This window comes from Protopterus annectens, chromosome 8.part0 (genome assembly GCF_019279795.1).
Source record: "Protopterus annectens isolate FY-2018-M chromosome 8.part0, PAN1.0, whole genome shotgun sequence".
Lineage (NCBI taxonomy): Eukaryota > Metazoa > Chordata > Ceratodontiformes > Protopteridae > Protopterus > Protopterus annectens.
In genome coordinates, this window is record NC_056741.1 from 110,833,613 (window position 1) to 110,855,752 (window position 22,140).

The window sequence follows — 22,140 nt, forward strand, 5'->3', positions numbered from 1 at the left end:
TGTATAACCAACACACACAACAGCCACAGGGGAAATGCTTCACACACAAGCACACACAGTAGTATAGTCGGCTGTACTGAGACTCAAATACCTACCTATCTACATGTACATACTATATTGCTGCCTATTTATCACATGCACCACAATGCTTATAGGGCAGATAAGTGTCCAAAGGTGCATCTAAGGTGAATGACTTCAGCAGCCCTTGTAAAGTAGAGCGATGGGAAGTGTACTAGGTGGAACAGGCCACAAAAGGGTATAACCAACACACACACACAGGATATGATTCTCTCTCTCACACACACACACACACACACACACACACACACACACACACACACACACACACACACACACACACACACAGTATAACCATTTTCAGTACAGAGATTAGAGCCCCTACTTATCTAGTTATTTGTAATACAGTGTTACACAGTTATTGCATGTGCCACAGAGCTTATAGGGCTGAAGAATGTCCAAAGGTACATCTACGGTAAATTACTTCAGCAGACCTTGTTAAGTAGGGTGATGGGAAGTGTACTGGGAAGAACAGGCCTCAAAATGATATAACCAACACACACAGTTGTCAGTATTGAGCTTAGAACCCCTACCTACCTATTTATTTGTAGCTTGCTTGCTGAAACTGAATAAAGTGCTGTGTCACACTAGAAATACCACAGAGGTGCCAGTACTGAATAAAGTGCAATGTCATGCTAGGATTACCTCACAGGTACTGGTATTGAATAAGGTGCTGTGTCACTCTAGGAGTGCAACAGTGGTGCTGGTACTGAATATGGTGCTGTCCCACTCTAGGAGTGCCACCTTGGTGCTGGTACTGAATAAAATGCTGTGTCACTCTAGGAGTGTCACAGAGGTGCTGGTACTGAATAAGCTCCCATGTCATGCTAGTAGTACCACAGAGGTGCTGGTACTGAAAAAGGTGATGTGTCACACTAGAGGTACTACAGAGCTGCTGGTACTGAATAGGGTGCTGTGTCACACTAGGAGTATCACTGGGGTGCTGATATTCAATAAAGTGCTGTGTCACTCTAGCAGTACCACAGAGGTGCTGGTACTCAGTAAGGAGCTGTGTCACTCTAGGAGTACCACAGAGTGCCAGTACTGAATAAGGTGTCTTGTCACATTAGGAGTACCACACAGGTGCTGGTACTGAATAAAGTGCTGTGTCACTCTAGGAGAACCACAGAAGTGCTGATACTGAATAAAGTGCTGTGTCACTCTAGGAGTACCACTTTTGCATAAACATCTTAATTTTGAAATGTGTTCTTTTACCGTCATTGATCTGTTAGGACTACTTGCCTCAGGTGCTTACAGCTGTCTTCCAAGCAATAGGGCCATTGCTTTATTAATAGACAAGCAAGAAGGCAATACTCCAATCTACTCAGCTGATAAATTACAGCAATCTGGCAGTAAGCCATCACAATGTTGATGTTTTATTGTTAATCAGGTTATCGTGAATGCTAATTTCTTAGCAGACATATTTAGCCACCATCTTTTGATGTCCCTCAAGTGTTAATTGAATATTTCAGTGTGTGGGAGATTTTTTTCTTGTATGAAATAATCAGTCATTGTATTACCTCTTTAACTCTCAAGCCAACAATATATGCCTCAGTTACTTGTCACTGATCTCCCAACCAGGCAGCAAAGTTGAGGATTCTTTGAGACACAGATGCCTTTTATGACAAGGATCCTCCCTTTATTTTGATGGTACAGCTTTATTTATTTAATTCTGTTTATTTTTATTACTTTTGATTTGTTTGCATCTCAATATTTTCATTTTATTCATAGATATACAGCAGTCTTACATGAAAGCGAAGCTTCAAAAGAACAACAATCTCATTAAGGCAAAAAACAAAACCTCAGTGACTTTTGCAGCATTCCCTTTGTTACATAATCATGAAGTTGCTATACTTTCACACATCTAATGGGTGCAGTTAACTGTTTAAAAGTGTGTTCTGTATACTAGCTAACTAAACATTTAGAAATGATCCATTCAAATGGGAGAGGAATAAAATGCTTAGGTAACAAACTACAAGAAAATACAAGTCCATACATTATCAAGCAAATATTGCAACAAAGTAACATATAAACACTATTTCCATACATGTATCATTTACGAAATCATGTACCATCATATAATCCATGACAGGAAATATCACTCAGTCCCCAAAAAGTACTCATGGTTGCCTTTTATCCAACAATATCCTCAAAAGAAAGGAAGTGATTTTGATCTTACAGTATTTTGAGTCTGCTATGGTAAGGATATCCAGTTGCCTATATAGAATAAGCGGCCCCTTTTACTTTAATCCTTAGCAAATATTAATAAGTTGGTACCTTTAAAAAAGCTTCCAGTAGCACTACCACTACATAGGACATAATCAGACACGTAAACACATGCCAACACACACTACTAAAACTGCATCTATCTGCTTACCTACAGTAACTCCTACCCTAACCCTAAAATATACACACTCCCACTCAACCACGTAACATCTATCCCCATACCCACCCCAACCCTTACAACAACACCCAAATACACGCACACTCCCTCCCTCTCCAAACCACACTTGCCTGTCTTAATGCAACACACCTTTAAGATGTCCAATGTTCAGCTATCTGATCATTCGACAGTCTCTACTGCCCCTTGCATTTGTCAACCAAAAGTCTGTTTGACAAAATGCAAGGGAGTCATATACATACATATATATATATATATATATATATATATATATATATATATATATATATATATATATATATACATATGGGGTCAGTGTGTTTCACTGTATATTCAGTATACTGAAAGTTTAAAAAGGAAACTTGTTTTATTGAACTGCCATTTCATTGCAGGACAACAGCATTTACTTTGGGGGATTGCTACACTAGCAAGAGTTGGATTTTCCCATTTCCTCGCTGTTTTGTGATTTTAGATTTGGTATATATAAATTAGTAGGGGATGTGGGGGATGCATAAAAAGTTTTTTTTTCACTTTATTAAGTTGCAACAATTGTGATCGAGGTAGTGTATGCTGATGCCGTGAAATGATGTAGTGAAGTATAATTGTATCTATATCTATATACATATATATATTTAAATATAGATATATATCCAAATATGGATCTACTTCAAAACGTCACAATCCCACATAATTGAATCCCACTTCAGTGACACAACAAAATCAAAACTTCACTTACATGAACAGTTACATCATCGAAAATGACGATCGGGAAAAGGACTATTTGGCCACCATGGAAGTCTTTGCCCTTTTCCCCACTATAGTGCAATCTCTGAGTTGGCATATTTGGTTAAGGAGTGTGTGAGGGTGGAGCCTCCCACTTTGGTGAGTTTGATTTACTTAGTTATGTGTAATTTGTCCATGGTGCCCAAGTAGTTCCTTTTGCAGGTGTAGTTTTTAATGCTGTAACACTTTGCGTAAGTGAAGTTTCAATTTTTGTCATCTCGATGAAGTGGGATTCAATTATGTGGGATTTTGATGGTTTGAAGTAGACCCATATATATATATATATATATATATATATATATATATATATATATATATATATATATATATATATATATATATATATATATATATATATATATATATATATACACATATATATAGAGGCAGAGAAAAAAATGCAAAATGGATGTATATCTATATACCAAAAATGCAGCCAACATATGAAACAGCAAATGACTGAACACAAATGGTTGATCAACAGCCTATCAAAAACTCAAACAAAAAAATATAAAATAAAAGTTGTCTAAAATGAGAATTGTCTGGTTTGCCATTTCTTATTGACCTCTAATCAATCAACCATTTCCTTTTAATACCGGTTTATATTGCATAGCCACACTCCTTGCTAGTTATATTTACCAACTACAAAATAACACTACAGTAGGGAAAGGGCAAATTCCCAAGCCCAATAATACAGTGATCTTGCACAGAAAAAAATCTGGTATGTTCGACAAGCTGATTTCAAAAAGCAGTACTGACGTTTTTTTGTTTCAACAAGTTACATCTTCAACCACTTGTAAGTAATTTATATGTGTATGTGTGTGTGTGTGTGTGTGTGTGTGTGTGTGTGTGTGTGTGTGTGTGTGTGTGTGTGTGTGTGTGTGTGTGTGTGTGTAGAATCATAGATAGATAGATAAGATAGATAAATAGATATATACAGACAGATAGTCAGACAGACAGATATAAATATATATGTATATCTTCTTTGTGCCACCCATTTTTGTCAGCACTTCCTGTGTCAGTCCTTGTCTGTTTTTTGCACTGTTTTGTTTTGTCTTTCCTTACATTCCAATACCCTTCTTTCTACTTGTTCCTACCCTCACCTTCCCCTTCTTTCTTTCTTGGAAAAACAAAAAAGGTGGGTGTATGTTTATACACACACACACACACACACACACACACACACACACACACACACACACACATATATATATATATATATATATATATATATATATATATATATATATATATAGGTATAGGTATGGTGTTAAGCAAAGGAATGCAGAAGGTCAGATGGCAGTGGATTTTTTGAAAAGGATGGGCATGGCTGTGATGAATATGAATTTTCACAAGAGGGAGGAGCATGGCGTGACATATAAGAGTGGAGGAAGATGCACACAGGTGGATTATATCTTATGTAGAAGGGCCAGTCTGAAGGAGATTGGAGACTGTAAAGTGGTGGCAGGGGAAAGCATAGTTAGGCAGCATAGGATGGTGGTTTGTAGGATGACATTGGTGATCAAGAAGAGGAGGATGAGTGTGAGGGCAGCACCAAGGATCAAATGGTGGAAATTGAAAAATGGTAATTGTGAGGTGATGTTCAGGGAAGAGATAAGACAGGCACTGGGTGGCAGTGAAGAGTTACCGAATAGCTGGGTAATTGCAGCAGAGCTAGTAAGAGAGATGGCTAGAAAGGTGCTTGGTATGACATCTGGAAAGAGGAAGGAGGACAAGGAGACCTGGTGGTGGAATGAAGAAGTACAGGAGAGTATACAGAGAAAGAGGTTGGTGAAGAAGTGGGATTGTCAGAGAGATGGAGAAAGTAGACAAGAGTATAAGGAGATGAGGTGCATGGCAAAGAGAGCGGTGGCAAAGGCTAAGGATAAGGCGTATGAAGAGTTGTATAAAAGGTTGGACACTAAGGAGGGAGAAAAGGACCTGTACCGATTGGCTAGACAGAAGGACCGAGCTAGTAAAGATGTGCAGCAGGTAAGGGTGATAAAAGATAATGAGGGAAATGTGCTAACAAGCGAGGAGAGTGTGTTGAGCAGATGGAAAGAGTACTTTGAGGGGCTGATGAATGAAAAGAATGAGAGGGAGAGAAGGTTGGATGATGTGCGGATAGTGAATCATGAAGTGCAGTGGATTAGCAAGGAGGAAGTAAGGATAGCTATGAAGAGGATGAAGAACGGAAAGGCTGTTGGTCCAGATGACATACCTGTGGAAGCATGGAGGTGTTTAGGTGAAATGGCAGTGGAGTTTTTAATTAGATTGTTTAATGAAATATTAAAAAGTGAGAGGATGCCTGAGGAATGGAGAAAAAGTGTTCTGATACCAATTTTTAAGAATAAGAGTGATATGCAGACCTTTAGTAACTACAGCGGGATTAAATTGATCAGTCACAGCGTGAAGTTATGGGAAAGAGTACTGGAAGCTAGGTTAAGAAGGGAGGTGATGATTAGTGATCAGCAGTATGGTTTCATACCAGGAAAGAGTACTACAGATGCGATGTTTGCTCTGAGAGTGTTGCTGGAGAAGTATAGAGAAGGTCAGAAGAAGTTGCATTCTGTCTTTGTGGATTTAGAGAAAGCATATGACAGGGTGCCTAGAGAGGAGTTGTGGTATTGTATGAGGAAGTCGGGAGTGTCAGAGAAGTATGTAAGAGTGGTACAGGATATGTATGAGGATAGTGTGACAGCGGTGAGGTCTGTGGTGGGAGTGACGGATGCATTTAAGGTGGAAGTGGGATTACATCAAGGATCAGCTCTGAGCCCTTTCTTATTTGCAATGGTGATGGACAGGTTGACAGACGAGATCAGACAAGAGTCCCCGTGGACTATGTTGTTTGCAGATGACATTGTGATCTGTAGTGAGAGTAGGAAACAGGTGGAGGAGACCCTGGTGAGGTGGAGATATGCTCTAGAGAGAAGAGGAATGAAATCAGCAGGACTAAGACATAAAATATATGTGTGAATGAGAGGGAGGATAGAGGAATGGTGAGGATGCAGGGAGTAGAGGTGGATGAGTTTAAATACTTGGGATCAGCAGTTCAGAGTAATGGTGAGTGTGGAAGAGAGGTGAAGAGGAGAGTACAGGCAGGATGGAGTGGGTGGAGAAGAGTGTCAGGAGTGATTTGTGACAGACGAGTACCAGTAAGAGTGAAAGGGAAGGTCTACAAGAGGGTAGTGAGACCAGCTATGTTATATGGGATGGAGACAGTGGCATTGACAAAAAGGCAGGAGTCAGAGCTTGACGTGGCAGAGTTGAAGATGTTAAGATTTGCACTGGGTGTGACGAGGATGGACAGGATTAGGAATAAGTATATTAGAGGGTCAGCCCAGGTTGGAAGGTTTGGAGACAAAGCCAGAGAGGCAAGATTACGTTGATTTGGACATGTGCTGAGGAGGGATGCTGAGTATAGTGGGAAAAGGATGTTAAGGATGAAGCTACCAGGTAAGAGGAAAAGAGGAAGGCCTAAGATAAGGTTTATGGATGTGGTGAGAGAGGACATGCAGGTGGTTGGTGTGACAGAGCAAGATGCAGAGGGCAGGTAGAAATAGAAACAGTTGATCTGCTGTGGTGACCCCTAATGGGAGCAGCTGAAAGAAGAAGAAGACATATATATATATATATATATATATATATATATATATATATATATACATATATGCACAAAGTACTGAACTTTAAATTATCAAGACAAAAAAGCCAAAAAAGCCAAAACATTGAAATCATAAAATAAATTCCATAACACCAAAATCCAGCTGCAGACATCACTGAACACATCCAACACCAAGGATTCTGTCCTCTCTGAGATCTCCTTAGGACAAATGCTTTACTCTTTGATAGGTGTACCACCCCAGTCAAACTCCCCACCTGACACTGTCCCCAGAGTGGGTTACACCCGGATGCCCAGGAATTTGAAGCCAGAAGTGGGAGACCCAGTGAGGCTCAGCACTCTGCCTCACCAGATAAGTGCAAAAATAATAAAAGTAGTGGTATTTCACCAGCAGCCAAGGCCTCCCACTTATTCTAAACCTCTCATGTCTTTTCACAGTGCCAGACTAGAGTCAAGCTCAACAGGGTCTTCTTTCATCGCTGATTCTGCCAAGCCCATTCACTTGGCTGTGGTTTTGCTAGATAGTAGGTAGGAACAGTGGGAATCTCTTTCATCCATTTGTGCATGTCACTAATTACATGATGAATCATCTGGCTATCTTAAGTGAGTCATAGTTACGCCCGCCATTTACCCGTGATTCATTGAATTTCTTCATTTTGACATTCAGAGCACTGGGCAGAAATCACATCTTGCCAACACTCATCTCAGGCCTTCATGATGCTTTGTTTTAATTATACAGTCAGATTCCCCCAGTCTCCACCCATTGTAAGTCAGCTTCTAGCTGCCAGATGATGTGGGATGCTGGTCGGAGCTGGCACCTGCCACAGCTGGGGTGATCCACATGAAGGGCCAGGTGAGCATCCAGAGTCACTGCTGTTGGCCCCAGCCCCCCCCTGGAGGAGGGGATGTGGCAAGAGGGTGACACCTCATCCACTAATGGCACGCACCCAGCCTCGCTTCATGCCTGATCCTAACCGGCCCAGCTCTTAGAGCCAATCCTTATCCCAAAGTTACAGATCTGGCTTGCCAACTTCACATACCTGCATTGTTCTAACATGCCAGAAGCTGTTCATGTTGGAGACCTGTTGCAGATACAGGTATGGCCTGGTGCGAGACTTTGACCCTCTCCCCAGGATTTTCAAGGCCAGCAAGAACTTTCCAGGCCTCTGGAACCATGATGCTTTCTTGGGTGCAGGCTTCTCTCTCAGAGTGAACCCATTCCAGGGCACCTTGCCCTTTACAGATAAAGAAGAATTCTTCAAGGGGCCCCACTGGCTTCTCTGGGATCATTTGCTTCACCACACTGCAAGCCACGAGGAGCCCATCTCCGCAACTTCGGATTCCAGAATCTGATTCCGACTCTCTTTCAATCGGTGGAGAGCAACAGACCCCATTTCCCATCCCTTCAGAACAGTGCTCACCTGTCTCTCAAGACCAACTGATGCATGTTCAACTCCTGTTCACATGGAACCCTTCCCCACATTGGCCTTCAAAGCTCTCATTTGAATATTTGCTACTACCACCAAGATCTGCACCTATGGTGGCTCAAACTGGGCTCTCACCCTGGGCTTCAGTGCCACTGTGGTGGACATCCTACTCATTGTGCCATAGGTCCCTTGGATCCCAGCACAGACAACTGCTGGGTATGGGCTTAAAACTCCAGCACCATCCATTTTCAGGGCTAATTGATTTTGCAGGTAAGTTATTACTCATTCCTTAGCAGTTTCCTACTTCCATGGCCATCGTTCTGCTGTCTATATCAACCAACACCTTTTCTGGGGTCTGATAAACATCAGAATCAGGCACCTTAACCCAACATCTGGTTCATCCCATGGCACCAGTTCTGCTTAGAAACATTTGCCCACTAGGCATTCACATTCTACACCCAGCTCCAAGCCAGTGAGTCAGGCTTCTTACAAATTTAAAGTTTAAGAAAAGATTGAAATCATTTTGACCCCAAGACCTTATTCACTTTACCAGATAAAACAGCATCCACTGAGTGCCAACTATCCTGAGGGAAACTTTGGAGGGAACCAGCAAATAGATGGTTCAATTAGTCTTTTACCACTATACCCAGGCCAGATGATGGATTTGCATGTCAGGACAGGATCATTACAGACCTCCACCAGATCTTCCTCTGGTTTCGTCCTGCTCAGGCACAGTTCACTATCTTTTGCATCCCACCAGGTAAGGTCACACTCCACCTCCCTGAAGGGATGGGGACACTTCTTTGAAAAAAAAATATAAAAACATCTGTCCTAGATATCTAAAAACTTATGAGCTAAAGAGCATTTAAAGCATTCTGCATAAATTGCCATAAACTACACTTTCACTCAAATAAATAAAATTGTATCAGTATTTTAATTTACAAGTTACAAGTTTAAAAGTTTTCTTATAACAGTAATTACCACCATATATTGACAATTATCATTCCTTTTTTACTTACATTCCCACATTTTCTCAGTGTTAAACCTGTTTCTGAAATCATTTGTATATCCATCTCAAAGAAAACTGCACTTTACTTTGTAAAGTTAATGTGCTTATAGAAAACGTTGATACTGCTGGGAGCATAATACATAAGTTGCTATCCACTGCTTGGATGTACATAGCAGAAAATATTAAAGGAAGACTGCCACGTTATAATTAACACCACACAGACAAAAGAAGAAATTAAAAAAAAAATTTTAACTAATATTTTACATTTATAAGAACTTTTTTAATGTTCATGCAGGGGGACAACCCCTTGCACCTCCCACAGCTGCAAGTTCACATTAAACTGAGGGAAAGGGTAGACCTCTCTGGATCTATCTGGAGTACATCATGATTTGCATACAAAACAATTGTAATTTGGTGTTGTATATTGCGATCTTCTGCATGTTCTTTGTTTTGCACTTTTGGCTTTTAAGTGTGGTATTTTGTAAATTTGATCTACTGAAGTAGATTCATATATATATATATATATATATATATATATATATATATATATATATATATCCACACACACATACACACACACACATACACACACACACACACACACACACACACACACACACACACACACACACATACACACACAGATATATATATATATACACATAGATATATATATATATACACACACACACACACACACACACACACACACACACACACACACACATATATATATATATATATATATATATATATATATGTATATATCCAAAAAAGCAAAAATAATAAAGCTACAATTTTGAATGCTGATTTAGCTAAGTGGTTAGAATTTTGGCATTGCATGCATTAGTTCATGGTTCGAATACCAAGAAAGGCCGTTCATCTTTTACAGGGGAAAGGATTGTGAAATAATTTATTATTTATTTAATAATGTTTTAATTGATACTTGTTAATCAGGATAGTGTAGCTGGTCCAAAAATCCAGTGTCAGTGGATATATGATGTGAAATCACCTACTCTCCTGTCTGAGACAGTACAGTCACACCCCAAAGTAATCTAATCAAAGCACATAGGGGCACATAATATAAAGTAAAATATATGCACTTAATAATATGTCAGTAAGGAGTAATCGATGTCCAATTTGTTAAGTTTCTTTAAATAAAAATTGACCAATGCTTAGCGATGCTTAGCTGTGCCTAGCAGGTTTGAGCATTGCTAAGAAATATAATTGCAAGCAGCATTAAGCCCAGCTAAGTGTATTTGCACATTGCTAAGCACTGCTCAGCATTTGCCCCTTAAAGCACTGCTCAACTCAGCTTAGCAGGTTTGTGCACCACTGAGCTGTGCTCAGTATTTTCAAAAATAGTCCAATGATAGCAAAGGGTGAAAATATGGCCTTATTTAAACTGCACAGCCAGGAATACAGCCAGAAGCTGTTGTAGTTTGATCACTGCAGGAGCTATGTCTGGAGTTGGAAAGGGAATATGCTTTCAGGCACAGTGCTGAGGCATTTTGGAGTACAGAGTCATAGCTGGGCTCTTTGTGCAACTCCATGATGACAGACTGCTGCAAGTTCAGTTTTAGGGCTCCAAATACAAATGTGAGGCCTGGGAACATCTGGCATGTGACTTTACCAGTGCCACTGGAATCCCCCAAACTGGTGACCAGGTACAACATCACTATGCTGAGCTAAGGTGGAGAAAGGGGGCACTCTTGGCCCAATGGATTTAAGATGCTTGAAACAGCAATGCCCCAGTAGCTTGTAAGTATTCCAACCATAGCTGTACAAAATACTAGCCTGAGTATGTGATAGTTACACATAATGGTTGCTTTTCCCCAACAACTGCAGAGGTGAGAGCTAGCAACATCTAAGCCCATGTGGACAGACTGGCAAGGTTGCACCGAGATTCTGGTGAGTACAGATCTATGTTACAGTATAAAGTGCAATAAATAAGAAAGGAGTACATTGCTTACTGCCAGTAAGTATAGTGTGTTCTGAGTGTACTGAATAAATAAATTCTCAGACCAATATTGATCTACAGGATATGCAGTACTGATGAAAGTAGAATCACAACTGTAATAAGGCACTGTGCCACCTTACTCAAATAAAGATTTATACCACAAACTGTTGTGTTTATGTTGTTGAAGAAATAGAATGTGTACAGGTGCGTCACTGCAAATATGGCTTTGACAGCATGCATTAACTGATGTAGTTCTGATAACCAGCTGTTATGCAGAACTGTAGATTGTGGAGCAGTAAAACAAGATATAAATGAAATATGAAATATGTCCTGCACTAAGATCTGAACCTTGAATAGTAATGTGTAATGTGTTGTATTGTGTCTCCTGCAGCATTTCCTTGTGTTAACCTTTGCATTCCAGATGTTATTATTTCAAAGGATTAATACACAGTACACTAACCATCTGTCATGCATGAATTTCAGGCATGTATGTTCAACTGTCACTACAGTCTTTAATGACACTACACTTAGATTACAAGGTCAGACTGTCTAACCAAGAGACTATTAGGCAGAAATCAGTCAAGCAAAAGACAGCAGTTCCCCATTAGCTCAGTGTGATAAGAAATAGCTTTGTCATTCATTTTTGTACACCCAGACCATGGCTTGAATCCAGGAAGTGGTACTAAGATGTGTGAATATTTACAATCAAGTAATCTTGAATATTTGTAGAAGCAATCAGGTAGTGCTAACAGATATGTTCTCCACAGGTCTTATAGGTAAAGAAATGTTTGTGGTAGCTGTATGAAGGGAATACCAATAAACCATGTACAAGTGTTCCACTGTCCAACCCCAAGCATGCAAAATACTGCAGGATAGGTACATGCACCATGCAGTTCCCAATGCATGTCTCTCAAGTGTTACACCATCATGACTAGTGGTCACTGCTGCCAATAAACTTGTACACAGATATGAATCCTGGTGAAGTATGCCAGTAGTACACCCACACAACATCACTGCAGGGTACACCTTCGTCATCATATATGTAACCCTGAAATGTGGGGTTCCACTCTAGTCATGTGTCCAGAGTTGTCACAGTTTTCCCCATACCATTCCAGGTTGACAGTTTAACAATTATGTATTTGCTACAGAAGCTATGGGCCACAGATGGATGTAAAGCGAGGGCAGACCTGTAGAGTATTGAGCAGTACTGTTGTGAAAAATAGAAGCATATACAGTTTTTAATGGGCATTCCCCCCACCTATCTGCATCAATAATTATTATTCATACACTACGGGTATGATTTTCTCAAAACCTAATGCTCGGACTTGTGTTCTATTATTATTCATATATTTAATTGGTTGCATATCAACATACCTTGTTCAAATAGAATTGTTGGTGGCTTGTTGCCATAAATGTAACTGGCATACTGTTACAATGCTGACTGTTATTCTATTTATGCATGTGTTCTGTTTGCTATGCATTTCAGTTCTATTGTTCTGGGTTAATTGGAGCACCCATGCATGCTGATATAACTAATTTTGAAATGTTTTGTTCATGACTAACCAATACATTTTGAAAAACCTCAACTCCATAGCATGTTTGCAATGGCATATCCCAGCGGATCTGACTGTCCCACCTCAAATGGCCACAGCACCAGGCTCCGGCATGTCTGGGACCCATCCCAGAACTGCCTCCTTCACTGGTCCTGCATCACCCTCTAGTGGAACGACCTCAGGGGATGAGGCTGTCCGCCCTGGGTGAGGGCATGAAGAAGAACCTATCACCCACAAAAAGTTCCAAGGTATGGTGCACAGGGTCATCCAGACAGAGTTGGATGGATGCCTGAGCCAAATCAAGGGCAGACTGGTGCAACTCAAAGGGCAGCCTGCCCCTGTTCTCCAGCCCCAGCACAGCCACCTTTGGGGCCTTGAAGGGGCAGTTGTGACTGCCCATGGGTGGGGATCTCAGTCCCATTGTTTCCATCTGGGGGCACATGGGCCTCTGATTTCCAACAACCCTCCCTGTCCAGGATATTTGCCCCCTCTTGTGTCATACACCACCTCTGTCTGCTGTCTTGTCTGTCTTAGCCTGCAAAAGCAAACTCTCCTACACAACTTACCTTCCTAAGCATACCTACAACCTTTCATCAACATCCCACATTAAAAAATGGGTGGCATCTGCCCCCCCTAAAAACATGTCCCATATATAGCTCTCCATTTCTTCCCCAAGTACACTGACATCAATCAATTTACCCCTGAATTACTTAACCAATGTATGTCGCCCACACCTTTCCCTGTGTGTTGTGAGGCTCTAAATTCAAAATTGTCCACATCATTCACAGCTGTTACTGCAGAAGAAATGGAAAGCTATGGTCCTTTCCTAAACCCGTCCTGCACATACCTAGCTGCCTTTCACATTGTTTTCCCCCTGATTGCCCCCATTTCACCACTTTCCTATTACCCTTATTTATTTATTTATTTTTTAATTAGCGCGGATTTAGGTGGGAATAAGCAGCACTAAGCAAAGCCAAAAAGGGCTAAGCGCCTCTTGGCATCACTTAACATTGCACAAACTCACACTATCCCACTTAAAACTGCTTAAAACTGCTTTAATCACTCTATCTTAATCATCCCCTGTTTTGTCCAGCAACAAAATAACCAGCCCTGGCAGTCCCAAACCCAGGACCCAAAGCACTACAGTCAGAGCAACATACCACTGCACCACATGAGCTGTGGGAATTTACAATGCTTTTTCAAACATATCAAACATTACAGTCATTGAGCAGTAGGGAAAAAAAGATATCACTGCCAGCACTTGAAGCAATGACCCTCTACACTAGAGTCAGAGCAACGTACCATTATGCCAAATTAGCTCTGGGAAATTATTGATGCACATACCTCTCAACCTCTTAGTGCAAGAAACTGGATGAGCACTGACAAAATGGGGGACAGAGATCCAGCAATAGGCACATCTTTTACATAGTGCAGTTATACACACAAGAAAGTTACTGCAGTAACATGGTTTTTGTTTTAACATACATTTTCTGAAGGATTTGAAGTGTGTAATTCAGAGCGCTGTCAGTATTTAGTGCCAGCAGACCTCAGATTTTTCAGTAATTTGCCAGAAAACAACAAATATTGAACAGAGCAAAAATATGAGCACAAGATCTGGACATTCTGTGAAAATATGTACAGATTTTGGTATGCTGATGCATTTGTAAAGTTATCAGGAAGGACAGGGATATACCTTTATGGCGAAAAACATCACTGGAAAATTATGAACACAGAACCATTTGAGCTGCAGTCAGGGCAACATACCAGTAGGCCATATGACCTCTTGAGTAACGCAACTGAGTTATATGAACACATCCTGATAGCCAGTCACATAGTACTCTGACATATACTGGCCAAAATCACAGTCTATTTGGGCCTCTGACACAGACACAGAACCAGTATGCACACCAATAAATGCTGCAAAGTGTCACATGTGACTATACAGATTTCCACATAATGTCAAGGGTTATAGCTAATATTTATGGCCTGTTCCTCATAACATTTGTGGTATTTTGCTAAATCACTGGGATGATATCAGGATGGAAGTCACTAAATAATAATAGATATTTGAGTGTCAGACTTCAACTCCCTCAGAAACTGAATGTTAAAACAAACCTTGTTACTCTAGCAATTCTCTAAGGTTATGGCACCAATATGTAAAATCTCTCCCTATTTGTGACCCTTAGTCCACACATTTTGTTGTGCTGTGTCCATATTTCCTGTGCTAAGAGGTTGAGCGCTATGTAGACAAAGCATGCAAAACTGTGAACACAGCACATCAATCCAAACAGTGGACAGTAGTTCCACCTACCCTCTGTGATGCTGTAGCTCCCACACCTCCATAATGGCCTCCTCACAGGCCAGGGGAAAGGGGCAGGGCAAGGCCCATATGGAGGCCTTAATTATAGCACTGTGTTGCCATGACATTGGCTAATAGGAAGGCAACCCAGCTGTTCTAGATGCAATTAGCAAATGGGAGCAACAGATTAGTGCACAGGCCATCACCTCTTCATGAACATTACATACAAAAGGCAAACTAATGCCTATGCTAAACAGGTCTGATACTTTCATCAAGAAGACAGACTGTGACTATTCACAGCACCTTTTGTGGATTAATTGTGAAAAAATGGGTACAGCACTATACCAGGAATGTCAAACAATTAAGTATGTAATGGAATGCAAATGGGGGATGCAGTCATGGGAAATAGGAATTTAAACAGCAGCCCTCAACAACACTTCTGGGACTGTCATGTTGCATGTTAGTCTACTGTCCAGCACCTACAGCCATCCCTTATGGCTATGTCTGCAGCAAACCTCTGAACTCTGCAGGGTTTTGCAGAATGTCCTGATATCTGCCTCACAATTTTGGCCGTGTTTTCCATAAAAGTTTGTTTTTCTGGCAAATTAGTGCCAAATCATGAAAGACTGCAGTCAGAAAATAATGACGTCTGGTACTGCAGATGTTAGACACCTGTGAGTATGTCACCCTGCACCACATATGCACCAGCCTGCTATTGTGTACCTCAGATGTTCCTGGAATGTCCACATGCACCTGTAGTACCACTCACCTATTTGCCAGATATAGGCTGGATGATCTGTTACTGTAACACTGCCCATAGAGAGCACCCAGCTGTTGATGGTGGTGATGTGTGTGGACACATAACAACACAGTCTGTCATAGCAGTCAGGCCAATTCTGGTAGTCCTGCTATCATCTCAGGTTACTAGGCTATAAGCCATAAGCAGCTATATACCTAGGCCACAGGTTAGCCCATGTGTATGTAAGGTAGCATCTGATGTCCCCATCCAACAGGGACACAAGTGGTATCCGAAGGGTGTATGTGCTGTTAACCATCCATTTCACCAGGTTATACCTGCAAAGTTATTGGTAGCTACCCTGCCTGATGTGGACATGGTGCCCGTTCCACTGCAGGGTGATTGTGCATGACACACATGTCAGCTGCCAACAAGGCCAGTCCAGGTCACTTACCAGATCGAGTGTGCGTATGTGTGTGCAAGTGTGTGTGTGTGTGTGTGTGTGTGTGTGTGTGTGTGTGTGTGTGTGTGTGTGTGTGCTAACACAGTATAACATGACCTGCACTCATGCAGCCAGCAGTCCCAGCAATGTGGAGACTGTGATTTCCTCACATGCCACAGTGAGGTCACTCCTGAGGAGTATGTATGACACTGGATAGAGGTTTAGCCTTATAGCCTATAAGTATATGGTAGATGTTTGATGGCCTGGTATTCCCTGGTGGGGAACCTCTGTGATGTCACCAGCAGCTGCATGTGCTGTGTGATGTGAATGATGAATTGTGGATTATGCACATTAATGGTCCTCAATGGGAGGAACATGAGACATCAGGATTAGGGGGACAACACATGCTGTAATGCTGGTATGTTCACAATACTCACACACACACTGTACTGATAGATGGCGGGGGTATAATGTGGGTTTTAGTGGTGGGTGTATATGGTCTGTATACGATGGTAGCCAATCTATGCTGTCCTGTGATGTGTTCCCCTGTTCATGTCTTCCAGGTGGGAGGTATCGTAGCTGTCACCCACCATACATGGTGGCTGAGACTGTGGTGATCTTGGATTCCATGAGACTATATCACAGGGTACTGTTGGGGAGAAGCTGGAACCACATGCAGCAATGAACTGCCCCATGAGCAGAACTGATGGGGACCGTCAACAACATTGGACACCACAGCAGGGGCAATGAACAGGTCCAACACCATGCCATTGACTTAATACACAAAGTATGGCAAAGGGCTGTAGCTGTGCCCAGGAACTGTGCTGCTACTGCTGGAGGACCTGCTACAGAAGCACCACTGACACCAACAGAGGGGTTCTTGCCAATCTTGGAGGAGCCACAGCCTTCCAGGCACACATCCCCACATTTGTCATGGAGGTTTGTGGCAAAAACTCAACAGCCAAGAAAGATACATGTAAGGCCCCAGTGGTCATCACGTCAATACTGTAGCATTCATAGTTGCAGCCTTTGCATACCTGGACACATATGTCTGGTCAAACTGCATTTGTGCACACCTATTGTGAATGTCAGTGATTTGGGTAGTATCTCAGCTTGTACTGTACATGTTCATAAATGCACATTTTATACTGTACAAATGCCACATGTGTGTTGAGGGACATGGCTGACCTTTGTGGGAGTTAACATAGACTTTACAGATTCAGCAGATGTCTGCTTAGGTGCATAGCAGATCTGCCACACCACTAATATATTGTTTTATTGACTGAGGAATATTCAGAAGTAATGTCCACCTTTTGGCTGGATGCAGTCCCTTCACCTATGTGGTGAACCACATACAAGCAATTCCTGATGACTGCCAATACTTGCTACCTGAGTGGAACTGTGTTGCCATCCTGGGTACTCAGACATGTCATTGCAGTTTATGGGATTGGCACTGATGTGGGACATAGTGGGGATATGTACTTGCTTTATGGCATGCTGACACTGTTGTCTGCATACAGCTTGAGGCTGGGACCTTAAGAGCATTCCATACCTACTGTATGGCTCATCACAGTGTGTTAACAGCAGCTTGTGGTTCAATGATAGACTGCAAAATACTTACAGTTCATACAGCCTTAGGCTGCACTCAGATATGTGGGTGAAGCCAATTAGCATTTATGCCTATATACATGTGGGTTATTGGGAGCGCCAGGTAGTCACAGGGCCTTCACATGTATACATATTGCACACACATAAATCACAATGAATGGCTTTGCGACATTATCAAATGTGAAGTGTGGGACACAATCTGTAGCAAAGTGACAGTTGGCAAGACATACTATGGCCATGGCAAGTGCAATACACAGGACATTTTCTGGTTTGCTACTATGACACCTTCTTTGTGTGACATTACCTTAGCTAACACTATTTGTCACTGAGGTGCTTCTGCCATGCAATAACTGCTCTATGCAATCAATACAGGACCGTATGACATTTTTGTTGTCCTACACTCTTTGGAACTCTTTACTGTTTCAGTTGATGTCACAGATCTCACCTTGCCAAACATGAACTGCAACCCTCAGGGTGATACAGATGGTGGCCATACCTGTGACCTCTGCATATGTCTGCAGATTGTCCTGATGTTTGACACATACTTTCTTTCCATCTGTCATAAAATGTCGTTTTCTGGTGAACTGTGGGAAAATCATGACAGACTAACATTGCAGACTGATGACAGCTATTGTGATGTAATGACACATACACTTTGGAAAGTGTGCTCCCATTAATAACCTGTTCTGGTATCTACTTTCCATGCATGTCACAGCAGTATGTGAAGGTTGTGCTCAATGTTTGGTATTTGCCCCATTTTTCCATATGGATTTAACCAGATGTCTTTCTGTGCGAGGTTGAGAGGTATGCTGGTGGCAATAACACAGGTAGACTGCTGCAAGTGGATGCACACACACACACACACACACACACACACACACACACACACACACACACACACACACACACACACACACACAAACACACACACTCATGACCTGCCCTTGCTGATAGCAGAAGCTGAACCTGCCTAGTTGTACAAATGATATTGCTGTATATGTAACACAAACACCACATAGCTACTATAGTGTTGCAGTGTCTGCCACTCTGATTCAAGTGGGTGGTAATTGCAGTGGCTGTTAGGATTACCAATGTTGAGTTCACAGGCCCTTAACATGATATAGCCATCTGAAACACAGACACACAGCTGCATGGGGACATGCATTGAAACATACATGCACACAGAATTGACAGTTTTCCTATTATATGACCTACATCTGTAGTTATGTACAATACAGACTGATATGACTATTGTATCCACCACAGTGCCTTTGTGTTAGAAAATTTGTGACTGTGCTTGTAATGTGGATGCTATCAATTGGCTCTTTAAAGAAATGTCATGAGGAGAGGGTCAACAGGCATTGAAATAGTATAACCAACACACACAACAGCCACAGGGGAAATGCTTCACACACAAGCACACACAGTAGTATAGTTGGCTGTATTGAGTGTCAAATACCTACCTGTCTACATGTATGTACTATAGTGCTGCCTATTTATCACATGTGCAACAATTCTTATAGGGCAGATAAGTGTCCAAAGGTACATCTAAGGTGAATGACTTCAGCAGCCCTTGTAAAGTAGGGCGATGGGAAGTGTACTGGGTGGAACAGGACTCAAAATGGTATAACTAACACACACACACAGAGCATATGTTTTTTATCCCCACACACATAGTATGACAGTTGTCAGTATTGAGATTAGAGCCCCTATTATCTAGTTATTTGTACTACAGTGTTACACAGTTATTGCATGTGCCATAGAGCTTATAGGGCTGAAGAATATCCAAAGGTACATCTAAGGTGAATGACTTTAGAAGCCCTTGTTAAGTAGGGTGATGGGAAGTGTACTGGGTGGAACAAGCCTCAAAATGGTATAACCAACACACAAAGTTGTCAGTATTGCGCTTAGAACCCCTACCTATCTTGTTATTTGTACTACAGTGTTACACAATTATTACATGTGCCACAGAGGTTATAGAGCTGAAGAGTGTCCAAAGGTTCCACTAAAGTGAATGACATCAGCAGGTCTTCTAAAGTAGGGCAATGGGAAGTGTACTGGGTGAGTATGGCCTCAAAACACTTTTACCTACAAACACAAATACACACATTTGCCAGAACTGAGATTAGAACCCTTACTTATCAAGTTATGTCTACTATGCTGTTACGCAGTTATCGTACATGCCACAGAGCTTATAGAGTTGAAGAGTGTCCAAAGGTACATCTAAGGTGAATGACATCAGCAGGTCTTCTAAAGTAGGGTGATGGAAGTGTACTGGGGGGAAAGGCCCCAATATACTTTTACTTACAAACACATATATGCACACACACATTTGCCAAGACTGAGATTAGAACCACTACCTATCTAGTTATTTGCAATACAGTGTTACACAGTTATTGCACATGCCACAGAGTTTAAAGGGCTGATGATGGTCCAAAGGTACTTCTAAGGTGAATGACATCAGCAGATCCTGTAAGTTCAGCAATGGGAAGTATACTGGGTGGGTAAGGCCTCAAAATATTTTTGCCTACAACACACATTTGCCAGGACTGAAATTAGAACCCCTACCTATCTACTTATTTGCACTACAGTGATATGCAGTTATTGCACATGTCACAGAGCTTATATGGCTGATGAGCATCCAGAGGTACTTCTAAGGTTAATGACATCAGCAGATCTTGTAAAGTAGGGCAATGGGAAGTGTACTGGGTGAGAAAGACCTCATAATACTTAACCTACAAACAAACACACACACACACACGTGCATGCATACACACACACACACACACACACACACACACACACACACACACACACACACACACACACACACACACACACACACACACACACACACACACACACACACACACACACACACACAGGCAGGCAATGTGATATTACAACCCTTACTTCACTAGTATTACACATTGGAGCTCAACATTCATGCTGACACATGCAACTGGTTACAACTGGTATGCAATTGTCTGCACCAGGACATCACTCTATGCCTTTCAGGGTATCCCTGTCTATGACTCAATCTGTCTGTCTCTCTCTCTCTATCCCTGTCTGTCTCTCTCTTCCCCATGTCTATTTGTGTGTATGCTTGAAATATTTTTATCTGTTGCCCATATATATGTCTGTGTATCACATGCAGCAGATGCGGATATATCACATATGGGCCAACTACAGATAGCTGAAGGTCATCCTGTGTGATGGGTGTGTGCAGAGACAGTTAAGGTGTGCATAGCTGTCTGTATGCAAAGACATATATGCACAATATAGTTATATACTCTGATGTGGCTTTAGATATGGACTGTAACTAAGTGTAGGAGCATGCCCAGTATGAACTTCTATAGTAACAGTGGGACTCCATTGCAGAGATAGACCTACTCCAGTCCAGGGTTTTGTATGCCATAGCCATACCTCTCAACCTGTTAGTGCAGGAAATCTGGAGATAGCCTGGCAAAATGGGGGGGACAATGGCCCAAAAATAGGGAGATACTGTACATATTGCTCTTACAAATGTAGAAAGTTGCTAGAGTAACAGGGTTTGTTTTAGCAGACATTTTACTGACATATATGACATCTGACACTGAAATGTATTGTGTCATTACCTACTGACAGGAATCCTCAGATCATCACAGTGATTTACCCGAGAAATATAAGATGCATAATGCATAGACCAAACTTACGAGCCAAAATATTGACATTCTCATCCAATCCAGCCATTTGAGAGGTGTGGCTACAGCCGATTGGTTGATGAAGCTGCGTAAACAGTCCAGCACCTCAGTGATATACTGGCTGGGGATCTCCTGCTTGTGTCATATCCTGGTGTGGTTACAGAGTGCAGTCTACTGAGCAGACATGTCTGTAATATGTGTGGCATATTCCACATAGCACTATGATTTCCTGGTATGTCAGTATCAGAGCAATGTGGTGAACCACTGACAGACATTTGTTTATAGGTAGATAGGTTGATACAAGGTTAGTAGGCTATTGGCCCTGAAGCCCTTATAACCCTTGCAGATGAGAGTGTAGCCCATGTTACGATATGTCAGCACCCAGAGCCCCTGTCCAGCAGGTACACAGGTGGAATCACAGGACTGTATTTTCTGTTTCCCATGCACTTATACAGGGAGCATTTCATAAGAGGTATTGAGGTACTCGGCTTGATGTGGACAGGGAGTGTATTCCACAGATGGGGGAGTCTGTCGGACAT

The 22,140-nt window shown here is 41.6% G+C and overlaps 1 protein-coding gene across 1 annotated transcript in view; it reads right to left on the reverse strand.

Annotated features, from left to right (window-relative positions):
* Positions 1-724: 724 nt before the first annotated feature.
* The window catches only part of LOC122808152 (C-type lectin domain family 4 member A-like), a 485,199-nt gene continuing 463,783 nt past the window's right edge, over positions 725-22,140 (reverse strand). Inside the window, exon 5 of the mRNA XM_044079124.1 lies at positions 725-1,135. Coding sequence (XP_043935059.1) covers positions 725-1,135 — 411 coding nt within the window. The remainder of the gene's footprint in view (positions 1,136-22,140) is intronic.